The following is a 17589-nucleotide window of genomic DNA, read 5'->3' as shown; positions in this document are numbered from 1 at the left end:
ATTCCTACACGACACTGGATTTTTACATAAAATATAGATTACTGACACAGCCTTTTCCTTCATAAACTTGATTTTAAAACACCTCGTGTTTGGCGCAGCATAGCCTCAGCCGCTTTTGCGCCATTAAACCCCATTTAACTAACTAACTAAAATCGGCAAAATAGCATTCGGATAAATAATTTTTCTTAAATCTTTAACGCCGAAGTTTTGGCAATATGGACGGCACTAAAGAAATTACCACCGATAAGTAGATGAATGCTATCATATATACCGATTCGTTAAACGCACTCAGAGCTCTAAACCTTAACTCCTCGTCTGAACCCCTACTTGATGATATCCTAAACATGTCGGCCTATAATGAATACGGAAGAACCTTACGATTCTGGTGGGTCCCAAGCAATGTTGGGATACCAGCGAATGAAACAGCAGATAGATGCGCGTTCATGGCAGCGCACAAAGGTATAACGCAAACACTTCCACACAAAGACAGTATCCGAGTGATTCATAAGGCCCTGACATCAAAGCGGCAACTATAATGGGACTCTTGCATAAATAATAAGTTACACACAATAAAATCCCTACTTGGTGTGTGGAAGTCGTGCAGTCACCAGCAACGCTTCTGTGAGGTAATCCTATGTCGACTTCGGATAGGGCATACACACCTGACGCACAGTTTTCTACTGCAAAACGAAAACCCGGCAACTTGCGAGAAGTGCCATGAGCCACTCACAGTAATGCACATTATTATGACATGTCGAAACACTGAAACACAGAGACGGAAGCTTTTACACAATTTCTACAGCGCACACGCACCTTTACACCCCGCATCAATACTCGGAGATGAACCGCTAGTGCCCTTCACTGACTTGTTGAGCTTTTTAGAAGAAACAGATTTTTTTGCACAGACTATAACGTAACGCAGCTTTCGATGCTTTAACATCTGATTTCCTAATACCTTGTGGCTGGTGCAGCATGGCCTTACTCGCTATTGCGCAATTAAACCCAAATTAACTAACTGTAGCACCTGGTTTCCAGTGTCTGATCCCACCAAAACTCAATCACACTTCGTATAAGGCGGCGAATTGCATGAAGCTTTTTTTCCACCTGGCATCCCGGATCCACATTGTAACAAATCGCATGGACATGGTCTTCACATCTTCTAATCCGGCGCCACAACTCTGCTTTCAAGAACCTGCAAATGCGTTTTAGCAATCCGACGGGTGGTCACAAGTAACCAAAAAGGGCACTCGCGTCCGCTGGAACGAGTCCCTTCCGAAGGCAAAGCGAAATGTATCTTGCACGGCATGCTGATGCAACGATGAGGGAAACGATGGCATTCAGTTGAAAACACGACGATATGCTGTCACGATACGCTGTAGCGACGATATGCTGCCATATCTTTCGCAACATTGCGCAACTTGCACTGCGTGTGACCGGGCGGCAGAACATTCGCCACGGAAACAAGGCCTCTACTGCAAGAAGTGTGAACCACGGTTCCGAGAGATTCCGAAGATTCCTGGCAGAGGCAGAGATACAAAGGCACGTGAGGTTTTGAAGGCATTCCATTTAAAGAAGGGAGAAAAAAACTGTGTTAGTGATACTTCCGTGGCCCTCTTTAAAAGCGAAGTGTCATATCCTGAGCGGTTTGACAGATGATGCATTATAGTCCTTGCGCGCATGTCTGTGATTTCCCTTATATTTGCTGATTTTTCGGTGAATAAATATAGATGAAGTTGGCGCTTGTCCTGTGTCGTTCTCCCTCTCGTGGTCGTCTTAGTTGGCGCTGCTCCTTCCTAATTCGATATATTCACGTTTGCTTACTGTACTCTTTAGCTGCACAATACCGCTATGGCTGCTGCCGCTTACTTTTACTGATTCGAACACTTCTTAGTAATCTATGAAGGCAATACAGATGTGTTGGCTATATTCCGCTGACTTCTCTGTTACATGATAAATGGCACTGACGCGCTTCATTGTGGAATATACTGTCCTAAACCTATACCTATAACCTATAACCTATATATAACCTATATACCTCACCTACCTTCTCATACTTGAGAAGAAGACTGAGGTCTATAGTTTGTTGGGATCCTCGGAGTCCTTGCCTAGACAAGGATCGTCGCTGAGGTGACCCAACTTTTTAAAAAGAAATCTGACCTTGCGTTTGGCGCATGATAGCCTAAGCTGCTTATGCGCCAATAAACCCAACACAACACAACACATACTGTCCTAAAGCTAGCTTGCTCTGTGTGCTTTTTGAAGTCTAGTGTTGCCCTGACAGTATTCGAAATGACGTCAGTGAATATTTTGCATCTTACCCAAGGCAAGCTAATCGGGCATCCGATCCTTTGATTCTTTAATGTCCCTTACACCGTACTATGTTGACATTATTCCACTTCTTACATTTGAAGTCATGAAGCACTGCGTAATAAAGGCTCGCAATTTTTACGGTTGCAACACCGGCGCCGTGTCTTTTCTTTTTTCCTTTTTTAATCAGATGCAACGTTATTCTACCTTCTCATGCAGCTTTTCTCCTAGGCCTATTTTGCAACGCCCTTCTACATTCATCCCTAGTTCTATGACAAAGTTCAATTCCTTCTCTTCCACTATCAGTCTAATTGTGGTTACGTGGCTGTTCTTGGTATACCGTATGCAGTTTAGTATAAAATTCATCTACCGTATTTAATGTATAATCAGAATTGCGGTTTACATTGCTCTGATAATCTTCCGTGGCATAGATATTGTTTGTCAATGCCAATTTTTTCTCTTACTAAGTCCGTGCTTCCTTTGCCTCGTAACGGCTTGCTCAATATTTACAGTGTTAAAATTAAGAATGTCGCGTGCCTTCTTATTGCTTATGAAACTGAACAGTTCAGGTAATTCCACATGAATTAGGCCCAGAGACTTCCTTGCTTTTTCACTCCTTTATTGGATATTTTGTTGCTTGAAAAAGCTCGCCAATCTTCTGTCTGAATCCCGTATTTACACGTTCAACTGCTCCTGTTGAAGTTATTTTAACATATCATATACTGCCGTGTAGTCCTGTTCTAAAGAGTCATATTTATTCAGGGGACTAATACTTATAGAATGACAGGCATTATTACTATGCCCCTCATTCCTTCAGTCTGTCCTTTTTTGCGTGTATGTGTCATTTTTCGTTCCTCTTCTAATAATTGATACCATGGTATGACTATATTATTTTTGCGTAATATCAAACTAGACAAACTCGGGAGCTAATAAGCATTATCAAGGCAACTCGGATTTTTTTTTTTTTTTGCTCCAGTGAACAGAGGGCTACAGGAAAAAAAAAAACGCAGCTTGACGAGCTCCTGAGCTTTACGTCATTCGATAGTGGTGTAATCAAGGCAAGAAAAGCACCATAACCGGGCATAATCACGGCCACATACAGGCTTACAACCAGTATGCGTAACAAAGCCAATTAACAGAAAGATAACTTGTCTTGACCAGAAGGCAAAAAGAAAAGATACAGATTAAAAACTTGTACAATGAGGCAAAATGCCGAACAACTTGTGCTTATCAAGACGGTCAGTAATTAAGGAGTAAAATCAAATCCAAATACATATTTCCATTTACAACATAAAACTAAATGTTGCAGAACAGCAGCCACCTTGTGGAATGACGAGGCAGTCTGTGCCTGTATCGAAGCCCGTAAATACAGTCGAACCCGACTATATCGAACCCGTTTACATCGAATTATTCTATATATCGAACAATTTCTGGGCACGGTATAGTTACAATGAGTATATATAGCAAAAATTACATTTACATCGAACAAAAATAGCAGCGACTCTCGATATATTGAACGTCGAGCGTCGGAAAAGTGCCTCCAGAAGTTGGCTTTCCCTCGCGGTTGTGAGGAAACCCGACGGCGCAGCTCCATCCAACCGCTCTCTCTACCGTGACCGCGCTGCGTCGGACGAGTCGTCGACACCCCCACTGCAAAAAATGATCCTGGCCCGCCCGCAGCGCTTGCTCAGGCAGCCAATCAGAGGCTCTTGTGCCCTCGTCATGCAAAATGGCGAAAGTGCGAGTTGTCTCGGTGCTTTTCTGGTCCATTGTGTGCGTGCCTTGTGGGCCTTCTCCCGAAGTGTTGCCGTGATGAAGCGGCAGAATTTGCCTTTTATCGTGAAGCTCGAAATCATAAATCAGGTCGAACGCGGTGAGAAGTCGGGTGTGTCGCCGCAGCGTGAATGATTCCGAGGAACACTCTCAGGACGATCTTGAAGAATAAGGGGGAAATTAGGGCTAAAGCGCCAAAACTCTCGCCCCGGTGCCCGTGGCACCCGCCGCGTATGCATGGTCGAGTACGAGTGGTTCATCCGAAATTGCTTCAGCTGTGCCGGCTTCCACGAGCTCGGTGATGACTGTAAATTCTGATGAATGCGACGCAGCTGTTGCCGGTGTTGCCGAAACTTGGAGCGAGCTGACAGAATTTCCGGAAGGTGTTGACGAATCAACAGTGGACGAGTTTGTGAGTGCAAATGATGGTGTTGCGACCACGGGTGAGCCCGAAAACGAAGACTACATTGCCGACATCGTACCGAGCACAAGTGAAAGTGGGCACAATGAGGAAAGCAACAACGGTCCTTTGTCTACTTCCTCCAAAGTGATTGGTGCGCTCGCACTAGTCTGGTGCTTCTGCGCGAACGCGGAAGGTTGCGGCCTCAGCTGCTCCCGACACCTTAGACAATGTGGAGAAGTGCGTGTGTCGGAGGCAGCGAAATTGCCCAAGCAGAAAGAAATGCAGGACTATTTCATGCGAAACTTAGATAGTTTCATCAATAAAGTGATTTTATGAATGGTGTATGCTTTTAGGACATCCAATCATTCAGCAGGCTTATATCGAATTATGCTCTATATCGAACTGATAGGCGTTTTTCTTGCGAGTTCGATAGAGCCGGGTTCGACTGTATAATGTTTCTCAGCTGTTTAGGTAAAATTTGCGTTACTATCTGCGCTCCATAGTTTTGCAAATGCTATGCTAGCTGCAAAATTATCCTACACGGTGAAGAGGACATAGTGGTATGCGAAGCGCAGGTTCAGCGATATAAGAAATAATTGAAAAGTTGTGTCTGCGTTCGTGCCTTGTAGTGAAGCAAAACACGGGCATCCTATAGGCTACACACCGTTACCATGTTTCAGAAAAATCTCTGAACTGAGGCAGTCTCTAGGGAAAATCAATATTTTTTAGGGCCTTTTTTGAAGAATATTGAGTTTATTAAGGTTCACATAGGTACCACTTCGTCAAACAAGAAGGCAGTAAAGAAGATGCAACGTGAGTAATGACTTCAAAGGAAGAATTTTCACATTGTTAGCGAGAAAATAGTTCCGTGGCGATATACAATACCAACAATACGCGCAGTCTACAGGCTGACGTACACCCAACATGCGTGTCCCAGAACAGCGTACTGAACGGTTCTAAAGGAATGCCTATATTGAAGTGCGTGCCATTGCTGACGCACTCAAAAGTGATCGAACAAGGAATGTTGGAGGCTGCAGTGATATTTCGTGTTCTACAGCTGTCGATCACGTGAAGCCTCCTCTTTTCTGTGGACGTTTATCCTGTTTAGATGGCTGACGTAAGTTTCACAAAAACGACATGCAATAATGTTTCACCACAGGTTGGTGGCAAACGTTCCAAAAAAACTCATCTCCAAAAAAAAAATACTGAATAGACTGTTTTTTGAGTATAGCGGTATTGTGTAAGAATAGGCACTGACCGGCCGACTTACTGAAGCAGGGCATTATGGGAATGCCGTGAAATGACTACCCCCATTAGATGTATCTCATTAGGCCATAACTGTACGAGGGACAGGGTTATTCTAAACGTCTCATTGGGTTCCTTAGCAAGGGCGGCTTTCGTACTCAGTCCGGGTGTCCCATCTAAATATGCTGCAGGCACAATTTGCAGCCGTTTCACTCACTCGACGTTGTCTTTCGCAGGCCGGTGGCCAGCCAGCTGATCAAGGGCGACGCTGTGACGGCGGAGTCCTTCGAAAGCGTCACGATCTACTTCAGCGACATTGTGGGCTTTACCACCCTTTCTGCGCAGAGCACGCCAATGCAGGTGAGCGGCGCTGCAAGTTAACAGCGACGGCAATAATTGCGTTTCTCGTGTGCTAACACTATAGCAGCATTAACAGTTGTTAGTCCATACTTACGAAAAAACAAAATCTGGCCGGAACTTTCGAAGTTGATTGCCAAAGTCGCGGTCAGTTGTCGAAAGGGATTGTCGACGTATCAAAGATGATAGTCAAATATTGTTAATAGCATCACTAATACTAGCAACTTTCGTATGCTAGCATTAGCAGTAGTCACAGTTTATGCTTTCGTAACGATTCCTGCAGAAAGTTTTGAAGATGATTGCCAAAATAAGAGATAGCTTTCGAGTAACCTATACTGTGTACCCCATGTTTTATTTGATCGATAAGGTCCTTCCCGCCCCCATGCGCGTGACGTCATCTCCGGCGCCAACCAATCACGCGCCTGCCTCTCTCCTCCTCATTGGCGCATGCGGTACCTTCTCCGCTGTTTGCTCTCCAACTCTTCCACAAATTTCGCTTCCCTCTCTGCTCTATACCCTCCTTCTCCTCACTATAGTTATCCTCTAGCTTGTCAAAATGTCGTCCGTAAATTACAAGTACCTATAAAAGTAGCCAAAGAACGCAATCGCTTTAAATATATATTTAGCTAACTCTGTGCGGAATCTTGCCAGTAGAAACTCAGTGTGGCCCCTTGCACTACAAAGCTTGGAAATCCTGGCCAACCCGTTGCAGTAGCAGGTTTTTACTATGGAGTTTGCTTGCAAAGGAACGATTTCCTCGCGAGAAAAAAAAATGCTGTAATAATAATGATCAAAGTCTCTCGTAAGTAGGGGACGATTAGCCAAATCCTCGCTTACTTGACGCAGAGCAGCAACCCGACAAGTTACGATAACGTATGGCTGCAAGCGTCACAGCCATATTAGTGAGTAGACTAGAAGTTGTCTTAATACAGGGCGCGGCCATTCTCAGAGCCACGAATAAGTTAGACAGCGCGTTCCCGTATCTGCGTTTACCACAGTTTCACATACTTTCAGCAAATCAAGGGCGGGTGGCAGAGATTGCCTTGTCACCGCTGTTATAGTGCTCATAACACTCATATGAAACACAGCACAAAAATAAAGAAAAGCTTTAATATAAGCACAGCCATGTGTCCTACTCTGCTTGCGTCCACGGGTCTTGCGCTTCACTCAATCTGAATCTTAACCTAAGGTGCGGTTAACTTACTAGCAGCACCTTGGGGGGAGGGGGGGGGGCTGGCTGTAGAGCACTGTAGCAGTCTCTATGAGGCCAGTGCGTGTACCCTGTAGTCCCACACCGTCACATGTATCGCTCACTGACGGTTACAACACGCCAAAGAGTCCGGTCTGTCTCAGAAAATCCGAGAGGATCGATCCATTGCACTGTAGCGTGTCTAGTAATAGTGGCTCGTGGGAAAGCGATCTGATGGGTATCCTGAAGTGGTGGGACCAAATGCGATTGTTCATTGTTTAATTTCAAATATATGGATTTATTGCGACTTGCGTGTTTATGTGTGATTACAAAAAGAAAGACAGAAGCTTATACGAAGGCCACTTGTATACACAACATAAAAGACAGAACGTGAAAAGAGCAATTAAAGGCAGCGGAGCCTACATCAAAATAGGTAAAAAAATAGAATTCAGCTAATGTAGCGTCATACGACGCTTTACATAGATGTTTGAACACCAGTTAGCAAATTAAGCACTCGATTGCTTTTGACAACAGCTGCGGTAATACGTGCGACATATTTGCGAATAGGCACATGAAATGCGCGTGTCTGTGTGCACGTGTCTGTGTGTACGTAGGGGGGTACATAAGCTTAATATGCAAGGAACGAAGCACATATCTACAAGAACATATGAAGAATTTAGATACTGCTACGACGCCACTGGCGTTAAATATTTTACAGCGCAAGCTGTTATGGGCTCATTCCCATAACCGTTTCGGTTGGCGATGGTGTCCGCCGCCACCGCCTCCGGTGTCCGGTGTCCGTAGTAGCTATCCCCGGTAATGAGAAAAATAAAATTGGAGGACGCTCAAGCTTCGCCTTTAAGAGTGGAACGCGATAGCGTTATCACACCCCGTTCGCACCGCCCACTCATTCGCTCGGCATGCTCTCGAGTCACACAAAGACGAAAGGTGCGCCTGAGCAAGCGGAACGAACCAAATAACTCGGTGTCTCGGAAGGAGAAGCGATCTACGCAAGCCAAACGCCGTGATCGGTATGGACAGCCGGGCCGCGACGTGTCATGAAGGCGGACGCGATCAAGGGGCTGACGCCTCGATGGGATCGTCCTCTATCTCGCTTGGGAGCACCACGCAGACGCATGACTCCTCGCCAGCAGCACGGCACACACCGCAGGGGACGCTTTCCTACCAGATGCGCTACGGCGCAGCGATCACGTCAGAGGCGTCCCGCATCGAACGCTGCACCTAGGAATCGCGCTGTGAGCAGAAAGAGGAGCCGCGTCGCTCCACCTGTCGGGACAGCGCCGTACATAGCGAGGAGGGGGTCTTCTGTGTTTGCCGCAAGAGGGCTCTGCGTGCGCGCCAAGCGCAGAAGAAATGTAGCGGAACCATACTTCGCTACGCGTTTAATTGCGACTTCTGTAATTTACATGCTCATAATTACCGATATACACCGCAGTATAACTGTCTACGGCACGTTTCTAAGGCAACAACGCATTCACTAAAGGCGCTTTTGTCCCGCTTTGAAGCGTCGAACTCGTGGCTGAGTGGTAGCGTCTCCGTCTCACACTCCGGAGACCCTGGTTCGATTCCCACCCAGCCCATCTTGCAAGTTGTTTTTATTTATGAATTGCCTTCCGCCATTTTTCGCTCACAATCAACGCCACCGACGCCGACGGCATTGGCTTTTCTGCGACACACGCTCCTTAATGCTTTCACATTAAAATAACAACAACTCCCGCCGGGATCGAAGCCACGCCAGTGCTTTGTTGTTGCTGTTGTTTCATAGAATTATGAGTAGTGCCATTCGAAAATTGTTACGCTAGATTTGGACAAGCCAGCACTTGGTAACATGCAGCGAAGAAATAGGCTTTAAACGCCTCCTAGCGCGAGGAGACATGCGTGACGCGTAGTGTCCATACGTACAAACATTGCATCGCAGTTCCGTTATATTCCACCAGGTGTCCCGACATGTAGCAGTTGCATGCTACATCAAGCTGGACCGGGTTAACTTAAGCAAGCTAGGTGACTTTGTCACCACCCCGTTTCGAAGGGGATGCCAATAAACCATTATTGTTATCATCATGATCAACAGCAACGCACCTTGCAACCGATCAAAGGATGTGACATGTGCGCTACGTAGTTCGGAAACCTGTGCTTACTCTTCGGTACACGTCATGGCGCCTCCTCGCATGGTACAAACCGCTGCTGACGAAGCGAATCGTAGAGCTACGCGCATGGCTGCAACCAGGCAACATAGGTGTCAGCAGACGGCTCTGTAGAGAGCAGGACAAGCCGCAGCTCGCCCTCGATGCCAGGCGGACAGTTGAGATATTTCTCGTGAAAATGACGCGAAGAGACTTCGCCGCGAAGACCCTGTAGTGCGTGTTGCCGAAAATGGAGCTCCTATAGAGGTGCTCCTCCAGCTCGCGCTGTGACTGAGCGGCGTGTGCCACGCAGACTTGTGACTTTTTAATGGCCGTCATAACTAGATTTGTCATTCAAGATTATAATGGTCTATGGAAATAGGTCGCTTTGCTATATATGGTAAAGTAGAGAAATAGTCCACTCATTTATTTAATGAGGCTCCAACAATGTTCATGGGCATTCAAACTACCAACATCCGTAAAACGTACTTTCGAAAGCGTAAATATTTCTCGAAGTGAACCCGCGTTGTTAAAGTATACTACTACATTCTTCCCAGAGACCGCGTGCTTTTTGAGTGAACAGGGATGTGCAATATGCATATGCGACACGCAGCATGCGCAGATAAGCAGAACTGGCTTCGAGGGACACGTGCCCGGGCAGCTTGCGAAGACTGTCAACGGGGCTGCAACTAATGAAAAGGCCACTGTCAGACAGTGAATAAGTACAGGAGCACCGTCTACCGCTGCGACGCGCGCGAAGTGTTGCGCGATCTTGCCGGTATACAGGAACCAAAATTTGGCCAAATTTGTACGTATGCATGTCCACCATAATACCGCTGGGAGGACAAACGACGGGACAAGCGCTTGCGGCAAATGTAAAGCGCCATCTTCCTTGCGCTATCAAAGCAAACATGCATATACGTACAAAGTCACCCAAATATCAATTCTTGTAAGCTCGATTTCTAGTACGCGGGGCTCTAATGCGTTGTAATTTTCTATTTTCAAATCACGCAATTTTTGTCTTCGCCGATTGCGCTCTACATTTTCTGCTAGCGCTTGTCATGTCGTTTTGTCTCTGGTTGTCTTCCGTGCGCTATTATGGCAAACTTGTCGATATTTTCGGGGCCCTGCTACATGCACAGGCGACTACTTGGCTTTAAAATGACCCTGCTTACATCCTTCGGAAAGGGATGTGTTCTAATCTCTGTAGCCAGTTTCTGCGCAGCCGACAGAATTTAGAACTTTCCAAGTCGTTGGGATCCCCTGCGACCAAAGCAGGCTCATCCATTGAGAGGCCTGGCGAACACTACGCCAAATGGCCGGGAAACACAGCGCCGTTGGGCTGGAATGTGCAGAATTGGCGAGTCTGCGAACCCCGCCATCCCAACTTGGGACGGCACCCGCCGAGTAATCTCGTTGTGTAGGCCTCTATAGGAGTCACTGCAGTCTCGTCCCCGTCGCGCTGGCTGAGTGGCTGTGACGTTGTGCTGCTGTGCATGATGTCGTTGGTTCAACTCCCGGCCGCACTTCGATGGGAGCGGATGGTGAAATGTAGAACAGTCCCTCCTCCCTTGGTACCAATTGGAGTAGAAACAATCCTTTTCCAAATTATTGACACATACCGCTAACGTCACATGCATGTTGACTCTTAGAACACACAATCTGTAAACAAGTTACGAACGTTCTTGCTCCTAATGACATCTTGTGCAGTGATCAGCATGGTTTTCGTTGTGGGCTTGGCACCACGACACCGTAGGCCAACGAGTAGGTGTTTTGTTGATATATTTTTTTTCAAATGCGTTCGTTACTGTAACAAACTGTAAGCTACTGTATAAACTCAACCTTAGCATTAATATCTCTTGTAGACTAGATCCATAGTTTTCTTTGCAATCGCTCACAGTGACTTTTAACTCATGCAACTCCCCTAACGCATCAGTACCTTACGGTGTGTACTCCCAAGGTTCTGTCTTTGGGTCTTTGCCCTTCTCGCTTTAGGGTAATGATGTATCACGCTCTGTTTCTGTAAAAATTCATGTTTACGCTGACGGCTGTGTTATCGAATCGCCACACCTTATAATGACCACAACACTCTTGATAACTCATTTTCAGGTTTTTACTGATGGTGTGAGCTCTCAGATATGAACACTAACTTAAACAGTTGTCGTGTCCTACCACAGGCGTACTGATATCTCCTATTTAAATTACTCCTTGAACTCTACTTTTGTGCAGCACGTCCCAGAATATGAGTACTTACGCCTCCTTCTCACTTCAAAATTGTCACGGTGAGAACACGTGCAGATAACTTCCAACAAAGCATTGAAAAAACTTGGTTACCTAGAGTGAATATTAAGTATTACTCCAAAAGAAACCAAACTAATTACATATAAAACACTCGTAAGACCTTTTCATGAATATGACGTTACCATATGGATCCCTTACAAAATTTCCGACATTACCTGTATTTGAACTGTTCAAAAGAAAGTCATTTGTTTCATGTACCACCGCTATGATAGATAGAAACTTGTCACCGTCACTCATCTCGATCTACTTGGTCCAGGTCCTCTTTCTAACCGGTGTCACAATGGGTCTCTCAAACTATTAGACTCCCTATTTTACTCACCACATTACACCTCCCCTAGCACATATCTGTCGCGTGCAAAGCCTCTAGCCACAAGAAAAAGTAATCAGCTGAACTTGTCTGTCTTTGACGCTCACACTGGCCCAGTTACAGTTTTTTTTCCTATGACTCTTCTATATTGAACTCTTCTATCTGACTGGTGCGACCCGTTGTTTATCATTGAAGGAATTGCTCAATGGTATTTGATGCTCCTTCTAACCGCCTTTCATATCTATGCTTTGTATTCTAGTGTTTTGTACCTGCTTTTATGACTTGTATCATTCTATGTGTAGATGGTCCCCCCCTACCTTGTTGCGATGTCCCTGTTATGGGCTGCATTATGGGGAAAATGCATGACTTTAGGACCTCCCCAGGGACTTCCATCAGTATACGTTTCGTCTATAAATTAAGCTGATAAAATTCCCTTTATACGTATCCGTCTCATATATGTACCTTTTGTTGGCACTTATGCTTCCTTTCGTTTTGCCCAGCAGGCTTCATTCGCCAATTCTTAACCTCTTCTGGTGTCTTTGCGGGCTGCTATATATTCTACAAATTGTCTTTGCTACCTGTAATGTACTGCAATATGCACGCAAATTACGAATCTAACAGCGTTGCTATTACAGTTCCTAGAGTCAAGATACTTGCGGTGGAAATTGACTGACGTTAACTTAATCTGCTGACGCCTGTGCGTGTCAGTCGCAAAATATGATAGACTTCCGAGAAATGCGCCAAGGCTACATAAATTTATTGTAAGGTACTGGATGCTGCATTCTAAGCAAGTAAATGTGGTCGGATTATGTTTGGTGCATTTTTTTTGCGTTGTCATGATTATAGTAACGAAATATCTGTTCTGCAGTAAGACATGCTGCGTTTTTATATCCAAATAAGTGAATACCCGGATGAAATCACATGCGGAAGGTAATTATTGGCTCCGAAGATTACGAGACAAAACATAATCGCGCCTTAGCCATTGTTAATAGCATGCAGCACGTAAAACGTGCCGTCGAAACATTATACCAGGATGACCACTTCTTTATTTTTCTGGAATTTTTAAGAATCGCCTGTTGCAGGTAACGCAATTATAGTCCTTCAGATGGATCACGCAGACAGGCGGACATTACTAGCAAGAAAAACCGAAACACATATAAACAAATTACAAACATTAATTAATAAACTTCTTAATTACTAAATTTACGTCACGTATTGAAATGTACGAATTGTAGCCGGTGAGCCTTGCAAGGTGTGTTGCAAGCTTGGAGTTATGCGTCACCAAACTTGCCGTAAAAATGTGCTGTTCTTCCACTTACTTTTTTCACAAAACACTCAATCGTGCATTGAAGCACGAAAGTAATTGGAACGCCCGTGTATTTCGTCTCACACTATGGGAAATAATATCTCGAAACTGGTGTCACCCTCACCGCCTACAACTCATAATTTGCAATATGTGCCTTGAGGTCATCAATTAGGGAATGTAATTAGCTGATCTTTGTTAATTCGCTAAATATATGTCTTGATTTTTCGTGATAGTTATGCCTATACAATCTCCACAAATTTATTTCTCTTTGTGGTACAGTTTGTACATCACAAAGAGCGGACGTCGAGCAAAAAGCTGCTTTCTGCAGGCTTGTCTCTCCAAATAATCAATCTCGGGGACAATAATCATGCTATCTGCCACAGGCGATTTTTAAAAAAATTCTGAAATAAAAATTTTAAGGATGATCATCCCGTGCCCCGAAAAGCATATGTCGCCTTTAAAAAGACAAGTCCACTTCTCGAAACGTTGTCTCCCGCTTTTACCTATGTTCTCGTTTTGCTCCTTGCCTTGAATTCCCATCTCGCGCCTTACCCGTGTTTACCCCGTATGTGGTGCTTTCTGCAATGTGATCGTTCATGTTTAATGTATGATGTTTCGGAAATGTTGGAGCCCCCAAATGGCGAAAGCTGCTCCTTTTCATGTAAAAAAATGTAAATATTTAAGGTCATTGACATATATAAGATCGCACAAAATCAAACCAGTGCTTAAAAATACATCATATAAATATGTCAAACATTCAGTCCTAATGTCATGCCACATAAAAAAGGCGCAATAAAGGAACGCGGAAACTCAAGTCCAATTAGACTACTACACTAAAGCCAACACTAAGTCCCGTCACCTAACTACCCTAAGGTCGGGTTACATAAGAAGGCACGAAATGAGTTCACACGAAGGCAAATGAATGCAGGCAAAGAACAGAACAGTGAGGCCAAATTGTAGCGATGCGCTGCACTCAGAAGGGAACTGGAACCGCATTAAGCAAGCAGTGTGCTCAGTTTAAGCATAGTCGGTGGTTTTTTCCTTGCAATGACTAGACAGAAGTTGCAACGAGCACGTCACGTGCACAAATGTGCGCGTTGTGACTGAATGGGTTATTTATATATTTCTATTTGCTATTTCTATATGTGTTCTATATTTCCTAACCTTCCTGCCTCTCTCCCTTAGTCACTACTACTGCAGCATATCAACCGAATTTCCCGTTGTATATTGACGGCCGGATTTCATCCTCTTTTTCGCGTATGTTTTTCTCTCATATACCCATATAAAAATTTGAGTATTTATTTTTGTATTTCATATCTAAACCCTCACTTCATGAATTTGTTTTCTTGTGAAAACATTAGGCAAAGCATTGCTTATGCCACAAATGTCTAAACAAACCTCAATGTTAAAAAAAATATACGTGGTCGTGGTTTTATGATTGGAAATTGTAACGTGTCGTGATACACCATGGAACTGTGACTGCATTTTACTACACTAAACAAAGACGTTTGAATCGAAGAGTACCTGCCAGAAATATTATAACCCTTGAATGAACATGAAATCATGCTGTAATAATTGACTGCATTTCTCGCAGCTCAGTTTATTACAAGTTCCTTAAAAATCTGATAAGTTCATGGTCGATTGACTAAATTATAAGTTCAATGTTTAAACCGGATGTCTTAGTGCGCTATTTTGATGTGGATTATTGGTTTTCGTGGGCATTGAGAGTTTAACACAAACAGAAAGAATACCTTGTTCCTGTTTTTCTGAGTTCCTTGTTCCAGCTCTGGGAACATGGCTGGCTGCGCGCTGTGTCTGCCATTAAAATAAATGGAATTTTCATTTTCTGAAACATTCGACGCAATAATGGTGTTTGTCAACAGTATAGCACTGTAAATACATTATATTTTGCCATCAGATTTGTTTTCTTTTGACAAAGCAAATATCTGCATCTCGTCCACAAAACAACCCAGAACTCAATGCTGTGTCATATGTATTCAAATAATGCTTCCCTCTAAACACCGCCAGAATGCCTTTCTCGTTCAAAATATTACAGTAAACCAATAAAGAGTGAACAAACGCCTGTTATTTTTTCTGTGCTGCGTTCAACTGCAAAATTTTTGAAAATAACCCGTTTGTTGATGAACTTTGTGTGCATTGCGTGACGAGCTACCTGCATACATACTTCGAGAACCCGCCGTGGTTGCTCAGTGGCTATGGTGTTAGGCTGCTGAGCACGAGGTCGCGGGATCGAATCCCGGCCGCGGCGGCCGCATTCCGATGGGGGCGAATTGCGAAAACAGCCGTGTACTTAAATTTAGGGGCACGTTAAAGTACCCCAGGTGGTCGAAATTTTCCGGAGTCCTCCACTACGGCATGCCTCATAATCAGAAAGTGGCTTTGGCACGTAAAACCCCATAATTGTACATACATCGAGAGAAAAATAGCTCAAAAAGTCAGCTTAAGAGTTACAGCCGCTATCAATTTCGTGGCTTGAGATGACACGCATTCTGATTACGCATATTTTCCCTTCCACTCAAGATCAAGTCAGCACTTGTTGACAAGGTCACATTTTGCGATTTGTCCAAAAGCAGGAGATCGGTTGTTTGAAAAATGTTTTGCTTGACGAAGAAATGGAGGTGGGAAGATTAAGAATATTCTAGTTGATTTAGAGGGGAACATGTTAGTTGACCGGAAAGCCACATGCAGTACGAGTATGTATACGTATACGAGAATACGAGACAGTGTGCGACTATGTATGTATGTATGTATGTATGTATGTATGTATGTATGTATGTATGTATGTATGTATGTATGTATGTATGTATGTATGTATGTATGTATGTATGTATGTATGTATGTATGTATGTATGTATGTATGTATGTATGTATGTATGTATGTATGTATGTATGTATGTATGTATGTATGTATGTATGTATGTATGTATGTATGTATGTATGTATGTATGTATGTATGTATGTATGTATGTATGTATGTATGTATGTATGTATGTATGTATGTATGTATGTATGTATGTGTGCGTGTATGTATGTATGTATGTATGTATGTATGTATGTATGTATGTATGTATGTATGTATGTATGTACGTGTGTGTGTGTGCGCGTGTGTGTGCGTGTGTGTGCGTGTGCGTGTGCGTGTGTGTGTGTGTGTGTGTGTGTGCGCGCGCGTGTGTGTGTGTGCGCGTGTGCGTGCGTGTGTGCGTGCGTGCGTGAGTGTGTGTGTGTTTGCATGTGTGTGTGTGTGTCTGACGCCTTCAGCCAAACGGAGTCCCTGCATTCTGAGCGGGCGTGGTCGTAGTTTCTCCGCGTGTCATCTGCTTGGTCTCTGCGTTAATAGATCGACCGCGGTATTGCCTGCGTCGCTGGAATGGGATATCTCTAGCGGGTCACCGATCGAAGCTGGAGAGTACACAATGAAAGACTTTCACCCCGAGGGGTCAGCCTGGAGGCAATCAGCGGCGGCTCGGAAACATCACCTTACGCTGGGGTGTCTCTCTCTATCGTCAATATTTTCTTTTTGTATTTAATAGCTGTGTTCGAGACCTCCCAGCTGCATTCACAGCGTCGGCGTCGCTTTCGCTGTTGTTTCATTAGCCGAAACCCGATGCCGTCACAAAGAGGCGTGTTTACAAAGTCACCAGTTGTTATCTACCGTCCGGTCATGTGGGCTTCACGCCCACACGTTTAAGGCTCGCAGAGCGCATCTGCATGAGGACTCACAAAAGAAAGGATACAGATTGGCGATAAATCTCGGGTGAACATTTTTGGAAACAAGGCCAATCTATTGTAACGCCGTTCGCCGTCTCCTCGTCGTCGTCGGTCGCCTTCCCCGCCACAGCTGGGAGACTATCCGGTGCAACCGACGGAGGTGCGATTGCGGGAAAGTCAGATTCGTCGATTTCCTCCTTTGTTGTGATGCTAAATAACAAGGTGGGAGTGTGTATAGACAGTATAAATACGGCCGCCATTTCGGTTATGAGTCTTCGCTTCAAAGATCGCTCAGTACACAAAGTTATGTTGGCGTGGAAAAACTTTTCGACGAGTTGGAGGTGAAATGTTGCAACCTGTTGGTGTTTGTTCGATGTCGGTTGCGATTGGAGGACAAAGTTTTAGAGCCGCGTTCACTGCATCGGCCCATGCAACTCATCGTAGTACTTTAAGCATAGATTTCCTACGTAAACGCGGCGCTACACTTGACTGCGGGACTGGAGAGATTCCACTGCGGAGCACGTTGCC

The 17589-nt window shown here is 44.6% G+C and overlaps 1 protein-coding gene across 5 annotated transcripts in view; it reads left to right on the top strand.

Annotated features, from left to right (window-relative positions):
* LOC135902046 (atrial natriuretic peptide receptor 1-like) overlaps positions 1-17589 on the top strand; it is a 505847-nt gene that overhangs the window by 345792 nt on the left and 142466 nt on the right. For all 5 annotated transcript variants that reach the window (XM_065431934.1, XM_065431930.1, XM_065431931.2 and 2 more), the window contains one exon: positions 5965-6088. In XM_065431934.1, the coding sequence (XP_065288006.1) occupies positions 5965-6088 (124 nt within the window). The remainder of the gene's footprint in view (positions 1-5964; positions 6089-17589) is intronic.

This window comes from Dermacentor albipictus, chromosome 4, assembly GCF_038994185.2.
Source record: "Dermacentor albipictus isolate Rhodes 1998 colony chromosome 4, USDA_Dalb.pri_finalv2, whole genome shotgun sequence".
Classification (NCBI taxonomy): Eukaryota; Metazoa; Arthropoda; class Arachnida; order Ixodida; family Ixodidae; genus Dermacentor; species Dermacentor albipictus.
Note: the sequence above shows the minus strand (reverse complement) of the source record. Positions and strands in the feature narration are given on the sequence as shown.